Below are 22549 nucleotides of genomic sequence, written 5' to 3'. Positions count from 1 at the left end.
GGTCTTGTGGCCACCAAGGCCTCCGGGCGACGTGTCCCTCCCCAGGACGTCACTGCCTGGGCCGCGTGCGAGTCCGTCCTGAGGGGCGGAGGCCCGGTGCCCAGTGTGTGGGCAGCAGCAGGAGGCAGGGCTCCCGGGAGGTGCTGAGTCCCCCCGGGAAGCTCCACGTGGGCCCGGATGGCAACCCGGCCGCCTCCACCGGAGCACACCTCAGAGCCGCCTGGGCCGGGCTGCTGCGGGTCCGAGGGCAGGGCGGTACCACCCAAGGAGGGTGGCCCTTGGCCCACAAGCCCCTGTGGCGGGGCCTGGCGACCAGGTCCCTTTAGCTGGGATCCAGCCTCTGTTGACAGATGGGGACGTGGGTGTGGAGGGGCAGCGCCCAGAGGGCCCAGGTGGGAGCCCAGGCCTGAGTCCTGCCCCCTCACCCTCCAAGGTAACCCCTGCTCTGAGAGCCCTGGACGGAGAACCCCGATCCCCAGGGAGTGCCCGTCGGCACGTCCGGACAGGAAGGAGGGAGACGCGGACCCCGTGGTACAGGGGACGCGCAGAGAGATGATTCTAGGAAACGCCAGCTTGGGCCGCTTTCGTTTTCTGCTTAATTTTCTGGAGCCCGTTCATTGTCTGTACTAGTGTGTGCGGTGTGTGTGGTGCATGTGTTTAATGACAATAAAAGCTCCTTACACATCCATGCCTCACGAATCTCCCTGTGCTGGTGCCTCGTGAGTCCACAGCCCATGGAGCCGTGCGGGGGGTGGGGGCGGGAACCCCACTCCCAGAGCCACTACCTGCCCCCCTCCGCCTCTTCCCCTCCTCCCCACCCCACTCCACACCCCCTTCAGCCGGCATCTAGCCCAGCGGGTGAGGAAGGCGGCCCAGAAGCCAGGGGTCACTGGGAGCCACATGGGCATCTGGGGCTAGGGCAGGACTGGCCATGGCCAGAAACAAGACACTGTGTGGAGTGTCAACACCCACAGGAAGCGGGAACAGCACCCAAAGACCCTCCCCGTCCTGGAGCCTGAGTCCCAGGGCAGGTGCTGCGGGCGGGCTCCCCGAGGCCTCTCTCCTGAGCGTGTGGACGGCCACCTTCCCCTGGGTCCTCACGTGGCCGTCCCTCCGCGTGTCCGTGTCCCATCTCCTCTTCTTTCTTTTTTTTTTTTTTTTACCTTTTTGTTATTATTATTGATTTCAGAGAAAGAGATAGAAACATCAATAACAAGAGAAAATCATTGATTGGCTGCATCTTCATGCCCCTGGCCAGCCCGTAAGCAGTTCTGGCTCCGGCACCTGCCTCCTGTTTCTGTCCCGGCCCTCAGGATCCACCTCTGGCCACGGCATCGGGTGCTGAGAGGCCGCTCGCAGCAGGCCTGCCACGGAGGACCAGGGGTCCGTCCACACAGTGGACTGGGCTGGAGGCCCTATTCCATCCTGAACACACACAGGCAGGCTCACTCTGCAGGTGCACAGATGTATACGCACACACAGCTCACACGGAAGCAACACTCACAGTGCACACATGCAGCATGCCCCTGTACACAGTTCACACACATGCACACATGTGTGCACACACACGGCACACATGTGCCTGCCTACAGGCAACATACAGGCTTCACACACACATTCCCAGAACCTGTCAGGCAGGACATTGAGATGGGAGGGCTCTTCTTGTCCCCTCAGACCTTCCCCTGAGCCTCCTTCCAGCACCCTCTGTGGCTCACTTTTACCTGTCAGTTATTCTCGGTTTTCACCTAGAAAGTTGCCTCTAAGAGAACAGAGCTCTCGGCTGCTTCCTCATGACCCCGAGCAGACAGGACTCTCCAGGCAGAGAGGACCCTCAGCAGACAGGACCCTCCAGGCAGACAGGACCCTCCAGACAGACAGGTCCCTTCAGACAGACAGGATCCTCCAGGCAGACAGGACCCTCCAGCAGGTAGGACGCTCCAGGCAGACAGGACCCTCCAGGCAGACAGGACCCTCCAGCAGGTAGGACCCTCCTGACAGACAGGCCCCTCCAGACAGACAGGACCCTCCAGGCAGACAGGACCCTCCAGGCAGACAGGACCCTCCAGGCAGACAGGACCCTCCAGCAGGTAGGACCCTTATACCTGTCAGTTAATCAGGGGTAGGAGCTGAGGGTCTCAGAGCCTCAAAGGCATCCTTGCTGGGCCTTCTACCCTGAGCCCCTCCCTCCAGACCCACCCCACACTCAGGAGCCCCCCATTGGGTCGCAGCTGTCTCCTGGCTGTTCCCAAGGGAGCAGGTCTTGACTTTTCCCTCTGCCCTTAAAGTCCGTGGCCCATGATTCCCCTGAGTGCGTGGGTGCCTGGCTGGACTGGGAGTCGGTTCTTGAAGTTCATTCTGTTCTCATTCTGTCTGTTTATAGAACAGTCCTACCCAGCCGGCATGGCTTAGTGGGTGAGCATCAGCCTATGAACCAGGAGGTCACGGTTCGATTCCTGGTCAGGGCACATGCCCCGGCTGTCGGCTCCGTCTCCAATGTGGGGTGTGCAGGAGGCAGCATATCTATGATTCTCTCTCATCATTGATATTTCTATCTCTCCCTCCCTCTGCTTTCCTCTCTGAAATCAATAAAAACATTTTTAAAAAATTAAAACAGCCCCTGACACCGGGCATGAAACACATTGTCATCAATGCACACCTGACCCTCACAGCTTTCTGGCGCCCGGCAGGACCCTGCCTGGACCTCAGCCCAGCGGCACCGGGAAGCTGTCAGGTGGTTTCCAAGAGCTGGGGCCGAGTCCAGCACGACTTCCCACCTGCTGGCCCCGCCCACTGCGGGAATCGGTCTGCCAGAGGCGTGTGCTGGTCTCGTGGGCCCCCGTGCCCTGAGCTCCCCGTCACTACGGTCTCTCCCCGGGGTGCCCCCCCTCTCAGCGCAGAAACATCTGTCCCAGCAGTTGCAACAACAGGACACGCGCCCTCCCACACCTCAATCAGGGCTTGACAAGCCTGGTCCTCAGGCCGGTGGCAGCAAGCGTGCTCCTCACCAGGCCCGGCTCCCACCTTCCAGCCCTGAGGACAGCCGCTCCGTCCTGCTTTCCAAGCACCGTGCTAATTCCTGTCATGACCAACCCTCCTCGAGGGCCTCCCGGGAAGAGGGTCCTGAGAAGGGTAGTGAGAGCTTAGCTCAGATGACAGACCAAACTCACCACAACCCACCACACATGGCTCCTTGGACTGCTGTTCGCAAATAAAGGACCAAACGGCCTTCCCCTCCACAGAGTGAATTCTCTCACAGGCAGCCTGACACGTGCCAGCCGTCCTCCCCAAAGAGGAAATGAAGCGCAGTATTCCCTGCTCACGGTCCCTGGGTGCTGCCCTTTTCTGTCCTTGTTGGAAAATGGCCAGTCTTGGACAGCCTGCCGCTTAACCCTGAGCCACAGCAACTCACAGGAACGCACCTTACGTTAAATGGTAGCAGAACAGGACGATGGGAAAAGAAAAGAATTGGTTAATATATATACGGATTTCATATCAAAATGAGGGACTGTGCTGGCCGGTGCGCTCAGTGGTTAGAGTGCTGACTCACACACATTCAATTCTCGGCCAAGGGCATGTACCTGCCTTGCAGGTTCATGCCCATCCCTGGCTCCCGTGGGGGCACGTGCAGGAGGCAAAGGATTGATATGTGTCTCTCACATCAGTGTTTCTCTCCCACTCCCTCCCTCCTTTCCACTTTCTCTAAAACTCAATGGAAAAATATCCTCAGGTGAGAATGAACAACAACAAAAAGCCCGGCCAGCGTGGCTCAGTGGTCGAGCATTGACCTATGAACCAGGAGGTCACGGTTCAATTCCCAGTCAGGATACATGCTCGGGTTGCAGCCTCGCTCCCCAGTGTGGGGCGTGCAGGAGGCAGCCCATCGATGATTTTCTCTCGTCATTGATGCTTCTGTCTTTCTCTCCCTGTTCTTTCTTCTCTTAAATCAATAAAAATATAATTTAACAGAAAAAGGAGGGACCATCTGAGAATTCCACTCTCCACACTGCCTGTACCAGGCCTCTCTGTGGGCGCTCATGGGCGATGCACGCATAACTCCCAGACTACACATGGGCGTGGCCGGCGACCTTAAGGTGCATGAGGTCACGGCGCAAATGCTTTCTTTCTCTGTAAACTCCTGCTGTAAGGCCAGTGCTGTCCGCGGCGACTGCCCTTTCCACAGGGGACAATGGCTATGCTGTGTGTGTCCCAGCAGCCTCGGGACCGCTGTCCAAGGTGCTGCTTGGCCCGAAGCCTGGGGGAGCCGCTGTCCGCGGTGCTGTTCCTGTTTATCTGAAGGCATCCTGTTTGGGGCGGGCCGGGGAGGGGTTAGGTTTACAAATGAGCTAAGCAGACAGTACAGTTTCCATACTACTGTGCCCCGCAAACACCACATCTTTACCTATTGTTTTTTGTTTGTTTTTTTAAAAAACTATATTTGTATTGATTTCAGAAAGGAAGGGAGAGGGAGAGAGAGATAGAAACATCAATGATGAGAGAGTGGGTGCCTCCGGTTTGTCCCACACTGGGGATCAAGACCACAACGCAGACATGGGTCCTGACCAGGAATTGAACTGTGACCTCCTGGTTCATAGGTAGACGCTCAACTACTGGGCCACGCTGGCCGGCACATCTTCACCTATTGTAAGTATCTTGCATCCGCGTTTAGGACTATTTGTTATAAACAAAGAACCAATATTAAAACATTATTGCCCTGGCTGGTTTTCTCAGTGGTTACAGCGTCGCCCCTCACACCAAATGGTAGCAGTTTCCATTCCCAGTCAAGGGCATGTACTTCAATTGTAGGTTTGATCCCCAGCCCCAGTCGGGGCATTTGCAGGAGGCAACCAATTGATGTGTCTCTCTCACGTCAATGTTTCTCTCTCTCTCTTGCTCTCTCTCTCTCTCCCTCCCTCTTCTTTCCTTCCCTTCCACTCTCTCTAAAAATCAATGAAAAAAATTTCTCAATTGAGGATTGAAAAAATAAAATAAATTTTTAAAAATTATATTAAAAATATATATTGATTATTATTAACTAAAGTCCATGGTTAAGATTGTGGCTTGTGCCATACATTATACAAGTCTATTAGTCTTATTTTTAGCTTTGTTTTTAATTAACCTTTATTGTTGAAAAATTACAGATGTGCCTTTACTCCCCCCATCGATCCCTCCACACCACTCCCACCCCCTCCTCAGGCCTTCACCGCACTATTGTCTGTGTCCATGGGTTGTGCCTATATGCATATAAATTCTTTTTTTAAATCTTTATTGTTGAGAGTATTACAGATTTCCTCCTTTTATTCCCCCCAAATCACCCCTCCACCTGGTTTCTACCCCACCACAGGCCTTAATATAAAATCTACCCTCTTAACAGACGTTCAGGTGCAGGCAGTATGGTGCATAACTAAAACTTTATACACATTCAACAACGAAGGAATCAAAGGCTATCACCACCAAAAAAAGAAAAAATTAATGAAACAGAGGAAGACAGCAAGAAAGAGAGGATTGAAATAGCTATAAGACAGACAGAAAACTAGTAACAAATTGGCCTGAGTAGGCCCTTGCCTATGTACAATTAAATTAAATGTGAATGGACTAAACTGACCAATCAAAATGCAATATCCCCAGGTGATGATTAACAAAAGTTAAGGATAAATACAAAAAGGAGTCACAGAGACAAAGAGGGCCATTGATGATGATGAAAGGATCGATTCCCAAGTGGGGACAGGGCCCCAGGAAAGGGCTCCTGTGAACGCCCTCTGACTCCTGAAAGGTTGGGAGTGGACGGGGGTCACACACCAATGACATGAGGCCATAACGTATCAACAAAGATTTTATTCCAGACACCTGGGTGCAGGTGGGCTGAGTCTGAAAAAGGAGTCAGCAGAGACCAAAGGGAAGTCAGGTTTTTATTAACCTCTGCTGCTGCATGCCACGCTGCTGACGTGAGGGTCCGGTCAGTCCTTGGCTCCTCCCAGCGTCAGGTGGCTAATGGGCATATGCGCTATGCGGTGCTCAAGGCGGCAAGCTTTCTGCAAGGCATCTGCTCAGCACAGTACGTTTTTCTCTGCCCCGTTTTATTCTCTTTAACCCTTTCAAGCCTCTCTTTTCTCTTGTTCCTGAAAGCCAGGCCCAGATCCAACACTCCAGGCAAACTCAGCATCACTGACTTTAATATATATATATTTCAGAGAGGAATGGTGAGGGAGAGAGAGATAGAAACATCAATGATGAGGGAGAATCATGGACGAGCTGCCTCCTGCCTGCCCCACACTGGGGATAGAGCCCACAACCCAGGCATGTGCCCTGAGTTGGAATCAAACCATGACCTGGTTCATAGGTCAATGCTCAGCCACTGAGCCACAAGCCTCACTGACTTTCTTATGTGAGAGGATCTGTCAGGAACGAATGGGCCTCAGGAACTGGGATAGGGGATGTGCCGAGGTCCTGAGATAGCCTGGTGCTTGGATACCTGGGTCACTTGGTCACACCCTCGCCAGCCACCCCGGCCGCCCCACCTGGTCCGAATGGCTGCACCTGTGACTGATGTCCTGTAATGACCCCAAGAGATGGATCTTCCTGACACCACCCCCATCACTGGGACGGACAGCTCGGCTTCCACCCCAGTGACCAGCAGCAGGTGGTCTGTGCGATTTGCCAGAAACCTGGGCATACAGGTGGGAGTAGACTCGACAGGCAAACACCCACCGGCCTCAACACTCTCTGGTTTCACCAAAGGCCATGATGTGGTGAGCCGCCCAGAGATTAACTCCCATGCTGTGGGGTCAGGGCCCTCAGAGTAGTAGAGGGGTGCACACTGTCTCAGCCAGAGGGGCATTTTCAGGGTCCAGTGACCACTGTGAACTCTGTCCTCGCACCTCTGTCCGTTAGAGTGCTTCTTAGGCAACCATAAGCAGTGCCCACAGCTCGCACAGCTGGGCACCGCAAGCTGGACAGGAGCATGAGGCTGCCTGGGCACCGCAGGGAGGAAGCCGGGTGGAGGGAGCTGAGTTTACCATCAGTTTGCCCTGGGGAGGGACCAGAGGACACGTCCTTCCCCACGGCTGTGGCTCATGACGTTTTGCACAGTGGCCATGGGCTCCTCCGGCCCCTTGCCCTGCCCTGTGCGAGGCGGGGTCACTTCCTTCCCCAGAACCCAGAGCCCACAGGCCAGCTGACCACCTCTGCGGGAAGGGCTGCCGAAGGACCATCACTGGCCTTGAGGGCAGGACTCAGGAGGCGTGGTCCCAGCACCATGCAGCAGAGGGACCAGAAACCCGCCCAGCACCGGCCCTGCACCCCAGGCGGAGCCTTCGAGCCCCTCGTGAGGCTCCTGTGCACCCCTCGACCAGGACCTGGGACCTGGGTGTGAGAAATTGAAGCACCCATCTTATATAAAAACTGCTGTCTGAAATTTTAACCCTACTCTTCTGGCTTCTGTCTTAAATAATAAGGAAAATAAGACTACTCCCCTTCCAGAGAGGCTGTAAACCATGCCCCAGACAGAGCTGTCAGTGCTGGCACCAGGCCAGGCCATGAGAGATGGTCTCAGGGCCCCTTCCCAGCACACAGAGCTTCTTTCTCAGAAGGCCCGGAAGACTCATTCCAAATTTGGGAGACAAAGGACTGGAAAAAGTATAAATAGAGGAGTTTCCTCCATGTTGGGGGCCCAGAATTTGAAAGACACATTTTTCTCTGGGCCTGCGCAGAATTTAATAATAAAATGTAACGCCCTTTCTCTAAGCGTGGCTTGGTTTTTCTCCGGTCTTCTGCAACAAAATCACAAACCGTGAGAGATGGCGAGAGGACTGGACAGCAGGACGGGCAGAGGGGCCCAGAGGGCTGTTGGCTGACACACAACAGGATGGGTGCTCCGGGGCACCTGGGCACCGGGCCTGCAGATGCTCTGCCAGCCTGAAGGGCTCAAGTCCTGCCCACGGATAGACTCTTGAAAGAAGCAGTGCCTGGCCACTCCCCATGGCCTTGCTGGCCCCCAGAACTTCAGGGGTGGCGGCTCTGGTGCCTCCCAGCACCCCAAGCCAAGGCCAGACCTCAGACTTGCAGGACGACTGAGCTGCGTGCAGCACAAGACATAGACACTGAGGATCCAAGTCCCTTGTGGTGGGTCCGCGCCCTCAGAGCTGTGGAGGGCTGCACGCAGTCCCAGCCAGAGGGGCATTTTCGGGCACCAGTGCCCACTGTGAACTCTGAGCCTGGAGTGCCACTTCCCTCTGACCATGGTCAGCACCATCCTTTGGTCAATGATCAGGCCACAGACGGAGCCAGAGAGGGAAGGAGGGCACAGGCAGGGCCCTGAGATCGGCTGGCTCCTGGGAGCCGCCTCGGTGGGTGGACAGGGCGAGTCTGGGCTGAGCTGCAGACTGACCGGACGGCCTGTGTCCACACCCTCACTGGCCGGGGAGGGGGAGGTGTCAACAAGGCTGGGGAAGCCAGGGGCCTCGGGGAGAGCCTGGCCCCATGGGGCGCAGAGCCGTGACAGCGGGTTCTCACTCTGTCCCCTGGGCCCTGGATGCCCGCCTCACCCCGACCCACACACCCACGTGAGGGGCCCTCTGCTGTGTCTGGACTCCCCCTGGCCCCCTGACAGAGAAACCACCCAGAAAAAAGGGAACTTCAGGAAGCGAGCCCTGCACCAGTTTCAATCCCGTTCTTAGTCTTCGCAGGGCGGGGGGTGGGGCGGGGAGTTCACGTCTCAGGGGCCCCGCTACCAACTCCTAGGACGTGGGGCTGTGGGCACAGCCACAGCCACAGGAGCCACATGCACAGGGAGCAAGAGCAGTCAGGCCGGGGGCACTGCCTCCCCAGACCCCGCCCATGGTGAGGGGGGTACCCACAGAGCAGGGCCGAGGAGGGACAGGGGAACTGGCCCCAGGAGCTGAGGGGAGACCAGGCCCTCGCGGACCCACAGAGTGACGGGAGCCGCTGGGCCAGAGCCTGAGAGAAACATAGCGAGCGGGAGGGAAGGAGCCCAGGGCTGCCCGGGCCGGAGGGCAGGGCTCGGGCAGCCACGGCAGGACCATGCCTGGATGCACAGAAGTCTGAGCTGGGGACACAGGGAGGTGGCTGGCATCGTGCAGCGGAGGAAGAGGACCCCCAGGTGGCGTGAGGGGCCTGTTGGGGCCAATGGCTGAGTCAGAGGCGAAGGCCATGGGGCCCGGGGCAGAGGACAGCCAGTGGCGGGGCCCAGCGGGAGGTGGATGTGGGCTCGGTGCCCAGAGCACAGGCAGCACAGGCTCAGTGGACAGCTCCCTGGGTGTGGGCAGGTGACAGGGTCCAGGGCTCAGGGCCAGCGGGGGCCGGGCACAGGGCAGCTGACCAGCAACTGGAAAGAGCAAAGGTCCAGAGGGGCTGCCAGTGGGGAGAGGGAAGAGGGGTCTCCTCAGGGGAGGCTGGGCGGGCAGCGGCTGGAGGGCAGAGGGCGGGAGGCGGGAGGCTCCAGGGAGCAAAGCCCAGAGCCTGAGGGAAGGAATGAGACCAGGAGTGGAGCTACTGGGCTGAGGGCTCTGGGCTTGGCCAGAGGCCCAGCAGCTGTGGGCAGACATGGAGCACAGGTGGAGCTCATTGACCTGTAGGGCGGGGATCTTAGGGAAGAAGGGGCAGGGGCTACTGCAGGCCAGGAACTTTATGGACAACAACTGTAGGTGAGCAGGGGGCAGGCGGGAGGGCAGGGGAGCAAGGAATTGCCCAGGAACTGGGTGGGAGCTGGCTGAGCTATGCAGGTGAGCAGGGGGGCAGGCAGGAAGGCAGGGAACTGGGTGGGGGCTGGCAGAGCTATGCAGGTGAGCAGGGGGCAGGCGGGAGGGCAGAAGCTGCCCGGGAGATGGGTGGGGGCTGGCAGAGCTATGCAGGTGAGCAGGGGGCAGGTGGAAGGGCAGGGAGCTAGGTGGGGGCTGGCAGAGGTATGCAGGTGAGCAGGGGTCAGGCAGGAGGGCAGGGAGCTGGGTGGGGGCTGGCAGAGGTATGCAGGTGAGCAGGGGGCAGGCAGGAGGGCAGGGAGCTGGGTGGGGGCTGGCAGAGCTATGCAGGTGAGCAGGAGGCAGGCAGGAGGGCAGGGAGCTGGGTGGGGGCTGGCAGAGCTATGCAGGTGAGCAGGGGGCAGGTGGAAGGGCAGAAGCTGCCCGGGAGCTGGGTGGGGGCTGGCAGAGCTATGCAGGTGAGCAGGGGGCAGGTGGAAGGGCAGAAGCTGCCCGGGAGCTGGGTGGGGGCTGGCAGAGCTATGCAGGTGAGCAGGGAGCAGGCGGGAGGGCAGAAGCTGCCCGGGAGATGGGTGGGGGCTGGCAGAGCTATGCAGGTGAGCAGGGGGGCAGGCAGGAGGGCAGGGAGCTGGGTGGGGGCTAGCAGAGCTATGCAGGTGAGCAGGGGGCAGGCAGGAGGGCAGGGAGCTGGGTGGGAGCTGGCAGAGCTATGCAGGTGAGCAGGGGGCAGGCAGGAGGGCAGGGAGCTGGGTGGGGGCTGGCAGAGCTATGCAGGTGAGCAGGGGGCAGGCAGGAGGGCAGGGAGCTGGGTGGGGGCTGGCAGAGCTATGCAGGTGAGCAGGGGGCAGGTGGAAGGGCAGGGAGCTGGGTGGGGGCTGGCAGAGCTATGCAGGTGAGCAGGGGTCAGGCAGGAGGGCAGGGAGCTGGGTGGGAGCTGGCAGAGCTATGCAGGTGAGCAGGGGGCAGGCAGGAGGGCAGGGAGCTGGGTGGGGGCTGGCAGAGCTATGCAGGTGAGCAGGGGGCAGGCAGGAGGGCAGGGAGCTGGGTGGGGGCTGGCAGAGCTATGCAGGTGAGCAGGGGGCAGGCAGGAGGTCAGGGAGCTGGGTGGGGGCTGGCAGAGCTATGCAGGTGAGCAGGGGGCAGGCGGGAGGGCAGAAGCTGCCCGGGAGATGGGTGGGGGCTGGCAGAGCTATGCAGGTGAGCAGGGGGCAGGCAGGAGGTCAGGGAGCTGGGTGGGGGCTGGCAGAGCTATGCAGGTGAGCAGGGGGCAGGCAGGAGGGCAGGGAGCTGGGTGGGGGCTGGCAGAGCTATGCAGGTGAGCAGGGGGCAGGTGGAAGGGTAGAAGCTGCCCGGGAGATGGGTGGGGGCTGGCAGAGCTATGCAGGTGAGCAGGGGGCAGGTGGAAGGGCAGAAGCTGCCTGGGAGCTGGGTGGGAGCTGGCAGAGCTATGCAGGTGAGCAGGGGGCAGGCAGGAGGGCAGGGAGTTGGGTGGGGGCTGGCAGAGCTATGCAGGTGAGCAGGGGGCAGGCAGGAGGGCAGGTAGTTGGGTGGGGGCTGGCAGAGCTATGCAGGTGAGCAGGGGCAGGTGGGAAGGCAGGGGGCTGCCCAGGAGCTGGGTGGGAGTAGGCAGAGCTATGCAGGTGAGCAGGGAGCAGGTGGGAGGGCAGGACTTGGGAGGGGGCTGGCAGAGCTATGAGGGTGAGCAGGGGCAGATGGGAGGGCAGGAGCTGGGTTGGAAAAGGCAGAGCTATGGAGATGAGCAGGGGGCAGGTGGGAGGGCAAAGAGATGCCCAGGAGCTCGGTGGGAGCTGGCAGAGCTATGCAGGTGAGCATGGTGCAGGTGGGAGAGCAGGGGAGCAAGAAGCTGCCCAGGAACAGGGTGGGAGCTGGCAGAGCTATGCAGTTGAGCAGGGGTCAGGTGGGAGGGCAGGGAGATGCCCAAGAGCCAGGGGACAAAAGGGCTGGGGTGAGTAGGTGGGTAGAGAGTGATCATAGGGCAATAGGCAGAGGGGGCATTGTTGGCCAGGGGCTCAGTGAAAAGAAGCAGGGTGCGGGTCAGGGGAGCACACAGCAGCCCTGGGTTGAGGCCAAGGCCTGAGTGCAGGAAGCTGAGCTCCTGGCCGGGTTCAGGGCTGAGGCCCAGGGCAGGGGGCTGGGCCAGAGCTGGCAGAAATTGCATTCAGATGGGCAAAGGCAGAGACTGGAGGACAGAGGCCTGAGCTCCTCTGAATGTCCAGGAAGAGGCTTGGAGGGGAGTTGGGGACAGGGAAGGCTTGTGGGGAGCAGCTGGAGGGATGAGCCTGCAGGGCACTGAGAGGGAGGGCGCAGCTGGGCTGGGAGCCCCGAGCAGCAGGCAGAGTTTGTCCAGCTGAGCTGGGAGGGAGCTCGGGGATAAGGCAGGGCCTGAGCTAAAAGGTGCCCAGGATGAGGTGGGGGTTGAGCAGGGAGCGGGGAGGAACAACGGAGCAGCGCCCTGGGGCTGAGCTGAGGGGGCCACACAGGGGTCCGGGGCACTGACACCATGCAGAAGGCTGCCAAGGCCTGTGCCAGGCTCCAAGCCAGCTGAGCGAGCAGGACTGGGGAAGGACCTGGCAGGAGGGCTCTGGACTAGGCAGGAGCTGGGGCAGTGAGGGGGCAGCGCTGGGAGGGAGGGGTGGGGAGAGAAGGGGCAAGCGTGAGAGACTCCTGGGTGCAGAGGTGCAGCCTGGGCTGGGGGGTTCATGGAGGAGGGGAGAAGCCTCCCACAGAGGGCTCCAGGCAGGGGTGGGGACCAGGCAGTGCCTAGGCTGCAGCGCTGACCCAGAAGGTCAGAGGGCTGTGGGCTGCGGACAGAGGCCCACCCACCTGAGGAAGGGCCTCCTCGCCCAGGGCAGGGCCAGGCAGGGCGACAGGACAGTGGGCTCAGGGGCCCAGGAAGCCAGGCAGAGCGAGAGCCACCAGTTAGGGCTCCAAGGCTCTGAGGACCAGGGGCTGGGGGCAGGGACTCCAGCCCAGGCAGCGCTGGCTGAGCTGCTGAGCCTGGTCCCTGTTGCTGCGGAGACAGGAAGCCCTGGGTGGCAGAGCCGCACGGGGCAGCTGGTCTGCAGGCTTCTGGGAGCCTGCAGAGCCGCACGGGGCAGCTGGTCTGCAGGCTTCTGGGAGCCCATGGGCCACGGGCACGGGGCTCAGCGCTGTTACGGGCCTGGGCCCCTGATGCCCTGCCCAGTCTTCCATAGGATGAGACCTGGCAGTCACGTGGCCCCTCTCTTACAGCCCACACCACGGCCCCGTCGGTCTTCCCGCTGTCCAACAAATGTGGCACCACGTCCGGCTCCACGGTGTCCCTGGGCTGCCTGGTCTCTGGCTACTTCCCGGAGCCCGTGACTGTGACCTGGAACTCGGGCTCCCTGACCAGCGGGGTGCACACCTTCCCATCTGTCCTCCGCTCGGGCCTCTACTCTCGGAGCAGCATGGTGACGGTGCCCGCCAGCTCGTCCGGCCAGACCTTCATCTGCAACGTAGCCCACCCGGCCAGCAGCACCAAGGTGGACAAGATCGGTGAGCACATGCCATGGAGAGACATCTGCTAGGAGACAAACCACAGAGCAGGGATGGCTGCCCCAGCCCAGGGCAGTGGGAGAAATGCAGACGGTCTCCCCAAGTTTGGGGTGGGGTCCTCTTGGTATCACCACCAGGCCCAGGGTGGAGCCACAGAGGCAGGTGCTGGCCTCAGACCGGCCAAACTCTGGCCCTGACCTAAGCCCCTGCCCAGGGCTGTGCCATGTGGGGCCCTGGTAACCCTCAGCCTGCTCTCTCTGCAGTGCCCGTAATTGAAGAAAAACCCACCAGCCCGCCTCATACGTGCCCACGTGAGTATCCACCCCAGGAGGAGGCCCATGGGGAGCACCTGCCCAGGGAAGGCCTGCCGAGGGCTGACCCCTGGCCGCTGTCTCCCCGCAGCTTGTGAGAACCCAGGAGGGCCCTCGGTCTTCATCTTCCCCCCGAAACCCAAGGACACCCTCATGATCTCCCGGACGCCCGAGGTCACATGCATGGTGGTGGACGTGGCCCCGGATGACCTCGAAGTCGAGTTCACCTGGTACGTGGACAATGAACAGAAGAGAAAGGAGATTGTGAAGGCGCAGCAGCTGCAGCTCAACAGCACCTACCGCGTGGTCAAGTCCTTCGCCATCGCGCACCAGGACTGGCTGAAGGCCAAAGTGTTCAAGTGCAAGGTCAACAACAAGGCCATCCCCTCCCCCATCGAGAGGACCATCTCCAAGGCCATAGGTGGGGAGCAGACAGGTGGGCCCGGGGCCTGGGCGGGGGGCCAGCCCTCCACTTGGGAGTGACCGTCTGTGCTGACCTCATCCCACAGGGCAAGTCCGGGTGCCACAGGTGTACGTCCTGGGCCCACAGTCGGACGAGTTGGCCAGGGACAAGGTCAGCGTGACCTGCCTGGTCAAAGACTTCTTCCCGCCGGACATCAGCGTGGAGTGGCAGAGCAACGGGCAGCCGGAGCCCGAGACCAAGTACTCCTCGACCCCGCCCCAGAAGGACCAGGAGGGCTCCTTCTTCCTGTACAGCAAGCTCACCGTGGACAAGGCCCGGTGGCAGCGGGGGGACCCCTTCACGTGCGAGGTGATGCACGAGGCCCTGCACAACCACTACGCCCAGAAGACCGTCTCCCGGAACCCGGGTAAATGAGCAGCGCCCGGCGCCCGGCGACCCCCCATGTACATACCCTCGGGCACCCAGCATTCAATAAAGCACCCAGCGCGGCCCTGGGACCCTGCGACCCTGTCGTGGTTCTTTCCGGGGCGGAGGTCAGGCCGGCTCAGAGGCTGGTCAGCACCGTTAGGACGGGAACCAGAGCTGGTGGGTCTGCAGGCGCCAGGGCGGGACTGCTTCCCCACGACTGGCAAGGGCTCGGTCAGGAGATGTGTACAGGGGGCAGGAGATGCCACTCAGAGACAGGAGGGCCCAGGAGGGTGCCTGCCTCTGAGCAAGCCCCGCTGTGGGCAGTACCTGGTCTCCAGGTGCCTTGTCCACTGGTCTCCAGGGCTCCTGGACGTGGCTTTGTGCCCGCACAAGAGCACCTGGTCCATGGTGTGGGACAGGCCCTCCGTGCCCTCGAGACCAAGCCTCCTACCCTCCCTCGGGCGAGGGGCCTCTGTGGGCCATTCCCACCTGGGGCCAGGCCTGTCTGCTCATGAGGACACGCACCTGATTGCCCAAAGAGGCAGAGGCGGGCAGCCCTGGGGTTCTGGGGAGGGACTGCCAGAGGCCACAGGGGCACTGAGCCCGACCGTGGAAAACAATGCGCTCCACAGACCGGCACCAGCTCACGTGGCCACCTTCACACACACACACACACACGCATGCATGAACACACATGCACATTCATGCACATGCACACAGAGATAGGCCTTGCACTGCGGGGCCTCCCATGAGGCATCCTGCGCAGGCCCAGACCAGAGAAGAGATCGGGTCCTGGGAACCCCCACCACGGACACCAGCTTGACCCCACTCTCCCCAATGCCCCAGGGGCAACTCAGCAGCTCACTCACACTGACCAGCCCGGACTCCCCTCCCCCTTCCCAGGCACCACACCTCCCCACGCACCCACTAGCCTTGGACCCACCCACTTGTCCTGCACTCCCAACTCGGACCTGGCTCTGGCCCTCCCCCAGGCAGGGCCCTCCTGCCCTCTGACCCCATGGGGAGCAGGCAGAGGGGCTGGTGGACGACAGAGCAGGCTGGACTGTGGGTCAAACAACCTTGTCCCCCAGGGCGCCGTGCAGGTGGCAGAGAGGGGACAGCCAGGATCAGGCTGAGAGCTGGGCCTGAGAGGGAGGATGGGGGAGCTGGGCACCATGGGCCCTCCTCGGCAGGGGATCCCCATCACAGGGTGCCCCCCACCAGCCCCCACGGCCCCGCACTGACCCCCCTCCCTGTGCAGAACTGCTCCTGGACGAGAGCTGTGCCGAGGCCCAGGACGGGGAGCTGGACGGGCTGTGGACCACCATCTCCATCTTCATCACCCTCTTCCTGCTCAGCGTGTGCTACAGCGCCACCGTCACGCTCTTCAAGGTGGGCTGCCCACGCGCCCCACGCGCCCCACGTGCCCACACCATCCCCACGCCATCCCCACACCATCCCCATGCTGTCCCCACACCATCCCCACACCATCCCCACACCCTCCCCACGCCATGCCCACGCCATGCCCACACCATCCCCACGATCCCCACACGATCCCCACGCCATACCCACGCCATGCCCACGCCATCGCCACACCATCCCCATGTGCCCCATGTGCCCACGCACCCCACGCCGTCCCCATGCCGTACCCACATCATAACCCATGCGTCCCACATTGTCCCCATGCTGTTCCCATGTTGTCCCTCACTGTGTCCCTCACTGTCCCTCACTGTGTCCCTCACTGTCCCTCACTGTCCCTCACTGTGTCTCTCACTGTGTCCCTCGCTGTGTCTCTCACTGTCCCTCACTGTGCCCCTCAGTGCCCCTCAGTGCCCCTCACTGTCCCTCACTGTGTCCCTCGCTGCCCCTCGCTGTCCCTCGCTGTCCCTCACTGTGTCCCTCGCTGTCCCTCACTGTCCCTCACTGCCCCATGCCGCCCCCCGCTGGCCCCTCCTGGCCCCGGCCCCACAGAGGCTGACCTGTTCCGATCCCGCAGGTGAAGTGGATCTTCTCCTCGGTGGCCGACCTGAAGAGGACCATCGTCCCCGACTACAGGAACATGATCGGACAAGGGGCCTAGCCTCCCTTCCAGCAAGCAGCCGGCTGCCCGGACCCGCCCGCCGGTCCACCTGCTCCACCTGCTGCAACGCCTGCTCCTCCGCCCTCTGACCTCGCTGGCCTCTGACCTCTCCACCCTGGGACCACAGGACCCCCTGAGCCAGCACCCGAGACCTCTGGCCTCACAGCCATCACAGGCTGCGTCCCGCCCGGGACCTGCCCCTTTGTAGAACCAAGTGGACAGCAGGTTCTGCTCCCACCTGAGCTGACAGATGCCCGCCGGCCCCTCCACGCAGCCACCAAAACACCGCCCGGGTCTTGTGGCCACCAAGGCCTCCGGGCGACGTGTCCCTCCCCAGGACGTCACTGCCTGGGCCGCGTGCGAGTCCGTCCTGAGGGGCGGAGGCCCGGTGCCCAGTGTGTGGGCAGCAGCAGGAGGCAGGGCTCCCGGGAGGTGCTGAGTCCCCCCGGGAAGCTCCACGTGGGCCCGGATGGCAACCCGGCCGCCTCCACCGGAGCACACCTCAGAGCCGCCTGGGCCGGGCTGCTGCGGGTCCGAGGGCAGGGCGGTACCACCCAAGGAGGGTGGCCCTTGGCCCACAAGCCCCTGTGGCGGGGCCTGGCGACCAGGTCCCTTTAGCTGGGATCCAGCCTCTGTTGACAGATGGGGACGTGGGTGTGGAGGGGCAGCGCCCAGAGGGCCCAGGTGGGAGCCCAGGCCTGAGTCCTGCCCCCTCACCCTCCAAGGTAACCCCTGCTCTGAGAGCCCTGGACGGAGAACCCCGATCCCCAGGGAGTGCCCGTCGGCACGTCCGGACAGGAAGGAGGGAGACGCGGACCCCGTGGTACAGGGGACGCGCAGAGAGATGATTCTAGGAAACGCCAGCTTGGGCCGCTTTCGTTTTCTGCTTAATTTTCTGGAGCCCGTTCATTGTCTGTACTAGTGTGTGCGGTGTGTGTGGTGCATGTGTTTAATGACAATAAAAGCTCCTTACACATCCATGCCTCACGAATCTCCCTGTGCTGGTGCCTCGTGAGTCCACAGCCCATGGAGCCGTGCGGGGGGTGGGGGCGGGAACCCCACTCCCAGAGCCACTACCTGCCCCCCTCCGCCTCTTCCCCTCCTCCCCACCCCACTCCACACCCCCTTCAGCCGGCATCTAGCCCAGCGGGTGAGGAAGGCGGCCCAGAAGCCAGGGGTCACTGGGAGCCACATGGGCATCTGGGGCTAGGGCAGGACTGGCCATGGCCAGAAACAAGACACTGTGTGGAGTGTCAACACCCACAGGAAGCGGGAACAGCACCCAAAGACCCTCCCCGTCCTGGAGCCTGAGTCCCAGGGCAGGTGCTGCGGGCGGGCTCCCCGAGGCCTCTCTCCTGAGCGTGTGGACGGCCACCTTCCCCTGGGTCCTCACGTGGCCGTCCCTCCGCGTGTCCGTGTCCCATCTCCTCTTCTTTCTTTTTTTTTTTTTTTTACCTTTTTGTTATTATTATTGATTTCAGAGAAAGAGATAGAAACATCAATAACAAGAGAAAATCATTGATTGGCTGCATCTTCATGCCCCTGGCCAGCCCGTAAGCAGTTCTGGCTCCGGCACCTGCCTCCTGTTTCTGTCCCGGCCCTCAGGATCCACCTCTGGCCACGGCATCGGGTGCTGAGAGGCCGCTCGCAGCAGGCCTGCCACGGAGGACCAGGGGTCCGTCCACACAGTGGACTGGGCTGGAGGCCCTATTCCATCCTGAACACACACAGGCAGGCTCACTCTGCAGGTGCACAGATGTATACGCACACACAGCTCACACGGAAGCAACACTCACAGTGCACACATGCAGCATGCCCCTGTACACAGTTCACACACATGCACACATGTGTGCACACACACGGCACACATGTGCCTGCCTACAGGCAACATACAGGCTTCACACACACATTCCCAGAACCTGTCAGGCAGGACATTGAGATGGGAGGGCTCTTCTTGTCCCCTCAGACCTTCCCCTGAGCCTCCTTCCAGCACCCTCTGTGGCTCACTTTTACCTGTCAGTTATTCTCGGTTTTCACCTAGAAAGTTGCCTCTAAGAGAACAGAGCTCTCGGCTGCTTCCTCATGACCCCGAGCAGACAGGACTCTCCAGGCAGAGAGGACCCTCAGCAGACAGGACCCTCCAGGCAGACAGGACCCTCCAGACAGACAGGTCCCTTCAGACAGACAGGATCCTCCAGGCAGACAGGACCCTCCAGCAGGTAGGACGCTCCAGGCAGACAGGACCCTCCAGGCAGACAGGACCCTCCAGCAGGTAGGACCCTCCTGACAGACAGGCCCCTCCAGACAGACAGGACCCTCCAGGCAGACAGGACCCTCCAGGCAGACAGGACCCTCCAGGCAGACAGGACCCTCCAGCAGGTAGGACCCTTATACCTGTCAGTTAATCAGGGGTAGGAGCTGAGGGTCTCAGAGCCTCAAAGGCATCCTTGCTGGGCCTTCTACCCTGAGCCCCTCCCTCCAGACCCACCCCACACTCAGGAGCCCCCCATTGGGTCGCAGCTGTCTCCTGGCTGTTCCCAAGGGAGCAGGTCTTGACTTTTCCCTCTGCCCTTAAAGTCCGTGGCCCATGATTCCCCTGAGTGCGTGGGTGCCTGGCTGGACTGGGAGTCGGTTCTTGAAGTTCATTCTGTTCTCATTCTGTCTGTTTATAGAACAGTCCTACCCAGCCGGCATGGCTTAGTGGGTGAGCATCAGCCTATGAACCAGGAGGTCACGGTTCGATTCCTGGTCAGGGCACATGCCCCGGCTGTCGGCTCCGTCTCCAATGTGGGGTGTGCAGGAGGCAGCATATCTATGATTCTCTCTCATCATTGATATTTCTATCTCTCCCTCCCTCTGCTTTCCTCTCTGAAATCAATAAAAACATTTTTAAAAAATTAAAACAGCCCCTGACACCGGGCATGAAACACATTGTCATCAATGCACACCTGACCCTCACAGCTTTCTGGCGCCCGGCAGGACCCTGCCTGGACCTCAGCCCAGCGGCACCGGGAAGCTGTCAGGTGGTTTCCAAGAGCTGGGGCCGAGTCCAGCACGACTTCCCACCTGCTGGCCCCGCCCACTGCGGGAATCGGTCTGCCAGAGGCGTGTGCTGGTCTCGTGGGCCCCCGTGCCCTGAGCTCCCCGTCACTACGGTCTCTCCCCGGGGTGCCCCCCCTCTCAGCGCAGAAACATCTGTCCCAGCAGTTGCAACAACAGGACACGCGCCCTCCCACACCTCAATCAGGGCTTGACAAGCCTGGTCCTCAGGCCGGTGGCAGCAAGCGTGCTCCTCACCAGGCCCGGCTCCCACCTTCCAGCCCTGAGGACAGCCGCTCCGTCCTGCTTTCCAAGCACCGTGCTAATTCCTGTCATGACCAACCCTCCTCGAGGGCCTCCCGGGAAGAGGGTCCTGAGAAGGGTAGTGAGAGCTTAGCTCAGATGACAGACCAAACTCACCACAACCCACCACACATGGCTCCTTGGACTGCTGTTCGCAAATAAAGGACCAAACGGCCTTCCCCTCCACAGAGTGAATTCTCTCACAGGCAGCCTGACACGTGCCAGCCGTCCTCCCCAAAGAGGAAATGAAGCGCAGTATTCCCTGCTCACGGTCCCTGGGTGCTGCCCTTTTCTGTCCTTGTTGGAAAATGGCCAGTCTTGGACAGCCTGCCGCTTAACCCTGAGCCACAGCAACTCACAGGAACGCACCTTACGTTAAATGGTAGCAGAACAGGACGATGGGAAAAGAAAAGAATTGGTTAATATATATACGGATTTCATATCAAAATGAGGGACTGTGCTGGCCGGTGCGCTCAGTGGTTAGAGTGCTGACTCACACACATTCAATTCTCGGCCAAGGGCATGTACCTGCCTTGCAGGTTCATGCCCATCCCTGGCTCCCGTGGGGGCACGTGCAGGAGGCAAAGGATTGATATGTGTCTCTCACATCAGTGTTTCTCTCCCACTCCCTCCCTCCTTTCCACTTTCTCTAAAACTCAATGGAAAAATATCCTCAGGTGAGAATGAACAACAACAAAAAGCCCGGCCAGCGTGGCTCAGTGGTCGAGCATTGACCTATGAACCAGGAGGTCACGGTTCAATTCCCAGTCAGGATACATGCTCGGGTTGCAGCCTCGCTCCCCAGTGTGGGGCGTGCAGGAGGCAGCCCATCGATGATTTTCTCTCGTCATTGATGCTTCTGTCTTTCTCTCCCTGTTCTTTCTTCTCTTAAATCAATAAAAATATAATTTAACAGAAAAAGGAGGGACCATCTGAGAATTCCACTCTCCACACTGCCTGTACCAGGCCTCTCTGTGGGCGCTCATGGGCGATGCACGCATAACTCCCAGACTACACATGGGCGTGGCCGGCGACCTTAAGGTGCATGAGGTCACGGCGCAAATGCTTTCTTTCTCTGTAAACTCCTGCTGTAAGGCCAGTGCTGTCCGCGGCGACTGCCCTTTCCACAGGGGACAATGGCTATGCTGTGTGTGTCCCAGCAGCCTCGGGACCGCTGTCCAAGGTGCTGCTTGGCCCGAAGCCTGGGGGAGCCGCTGTCCGCGGTGCTGTTCCTGTTTATCTGAAGGCATCCTGTTTGGGGCGGGCCGGGGAGGGGTTAGGTTTACAAATGAGCTAAGCAGACAGTACAGTTTCCATACTACTGTGCCCCGCAAACACCACATCTTTACCTATTGTTTTTTGTTTGTTTTTTTAAAAAACTATATTTGTATTGATTTCAGAAAGGAAGGGAGAGGGAGAGAGAGATAGAAACATCAATGATGAGAGAGTGGGTGCCTCCGGTTTGTCCCACACTGGGGATCAAGACCACAACGCAGACATGGGTCCTGACCAGGAATTGAACTGTGACCTCCTGGTTCATAGGTAGACGCTCAACTACTGGGCCACGCTGGCCGGCACATCTTCACCTATTGTAAGTATCTTGCATCCGCGTTTAGGACTATTTGTTATAAACAAAGAACCAATATTAAAACATTATTGCCCTGGCTGGTTTTCTCAGTGGTTACAGCGTCGCCCCTCACACCAAATGGTAGCAGTTTCCATTCCCAGTCAAGGGCATGTACTTCAATTGTAGGTTTGATCCCCAGCCCCAGTCGGGGCATTTGCAGGAGGCAACCAATTGATGTGTCTCTCTCACGTCAATGTTTCTCTCTCTCTCTTGCTCTCTCTCTCTCTCCCTCCCTCTTCTTTCCTTCCCTTCCACTCTCTCTAAAAATCAATGAAAAAAATTTCTCAATTGAGGATTGAAAAAATAAAATAAATTTTTAAAAATTATATTAAAAATATATATTGATTATTATTAACTAAAGTCCATGGTTAAGATTGTGGCTTGTGCCATACATTATACAAGTCTATTAGTCTTATTTTTAGCTTTGTTTTTAATTAACCTTTATTGTTGAAAAATTACAGATGTGCCTTTACTCCCCCCATCGATCCCTCCACACCACTCCCACCCCCTCCTCAGGCCTTCACCGCACTATTGTCTGTGTCCATGGGTTGTGCCTATATGCATATAAATTCTTTTTTTAAATCTTTATTGTTGAGAGTATTACAGATTTCCTCCTTTTATTCCCCCCAAATCACCCCTCCACCTGGTTTCTACCCCACCACAGGCCTTAATATAAAATCTACCCTCTTAACAGACGTTCAGGTGCAGGCAGTATGGTGCATAACTAAAACTTTATACACATTCAACAACGAAGGAATCAAAGGCTATCACCACCAAAAAAAGAAAAAATTAATGAAACAGAGGAAGACAGCAAGAAAGAGAGGATTGAAATAGCTATAAGACAGACAGAAAACTAGTAACAAATTGGCCTGAGTAGGCCCTTGCCTATGTACAATTAAATTAAATGTGAATGGACTAAACTGACCAATCAAAATGCAATATCCCCAGGTGATGATTAACAAAAGTTAAGGATAAATACAAAAAGGAGTCACAGAGACAAAGAGGGCCATTGATGATGATGAAAGGATCGATTCCCAAGTGGGGACAGGGCCCCAGGAAAGGGCTCCTGTGAACGCCCTCTGACTCCTGAAAGGTTGGGAGTGGACG

General features: G+C 59.3%; 1 gene segment (V, D, J or C); it reads left to right on the top strand.

The window, feature by feature from the left end:
- Nucleotides 1-9641: 9641 nt before the first annotated feature.
- LOC132222362 (immunoglobulin heavy constant gamma 1-like) lies at nt 9642-16633 on the top strand. The segment is given in 7 exon segments: nt 9642-9659; nt 12966-13250; nt 13514-13561; nt 13653-13982; nt 14071-14391; nt 15655-15785; nt 16390-16633. Coding segments are annotated over 6 exon segments (1002 nt in total).
- Nucleotides 16634-22549: the final 5916 nt, after the last annotated feature.

Source organism: Myotis daubentonii, chromosome 20 (assembly GCF_963259705.1).
Source record: "Myotis daubentonii chromosome 20, mMyoDau2.1, whole genome shotgun sequence".
Classification (NCBI taxonomy): Eukaryota; Metazoa; Chordata; class Mammalia; order Chiroptera; family Vespertilionidae; genus Myotis; species Myotis daubentonii.
Note: the sequence above shows the minus strand (reverse complement) of the source record. Positions and strands in the feature narration are given on the sequence as shown.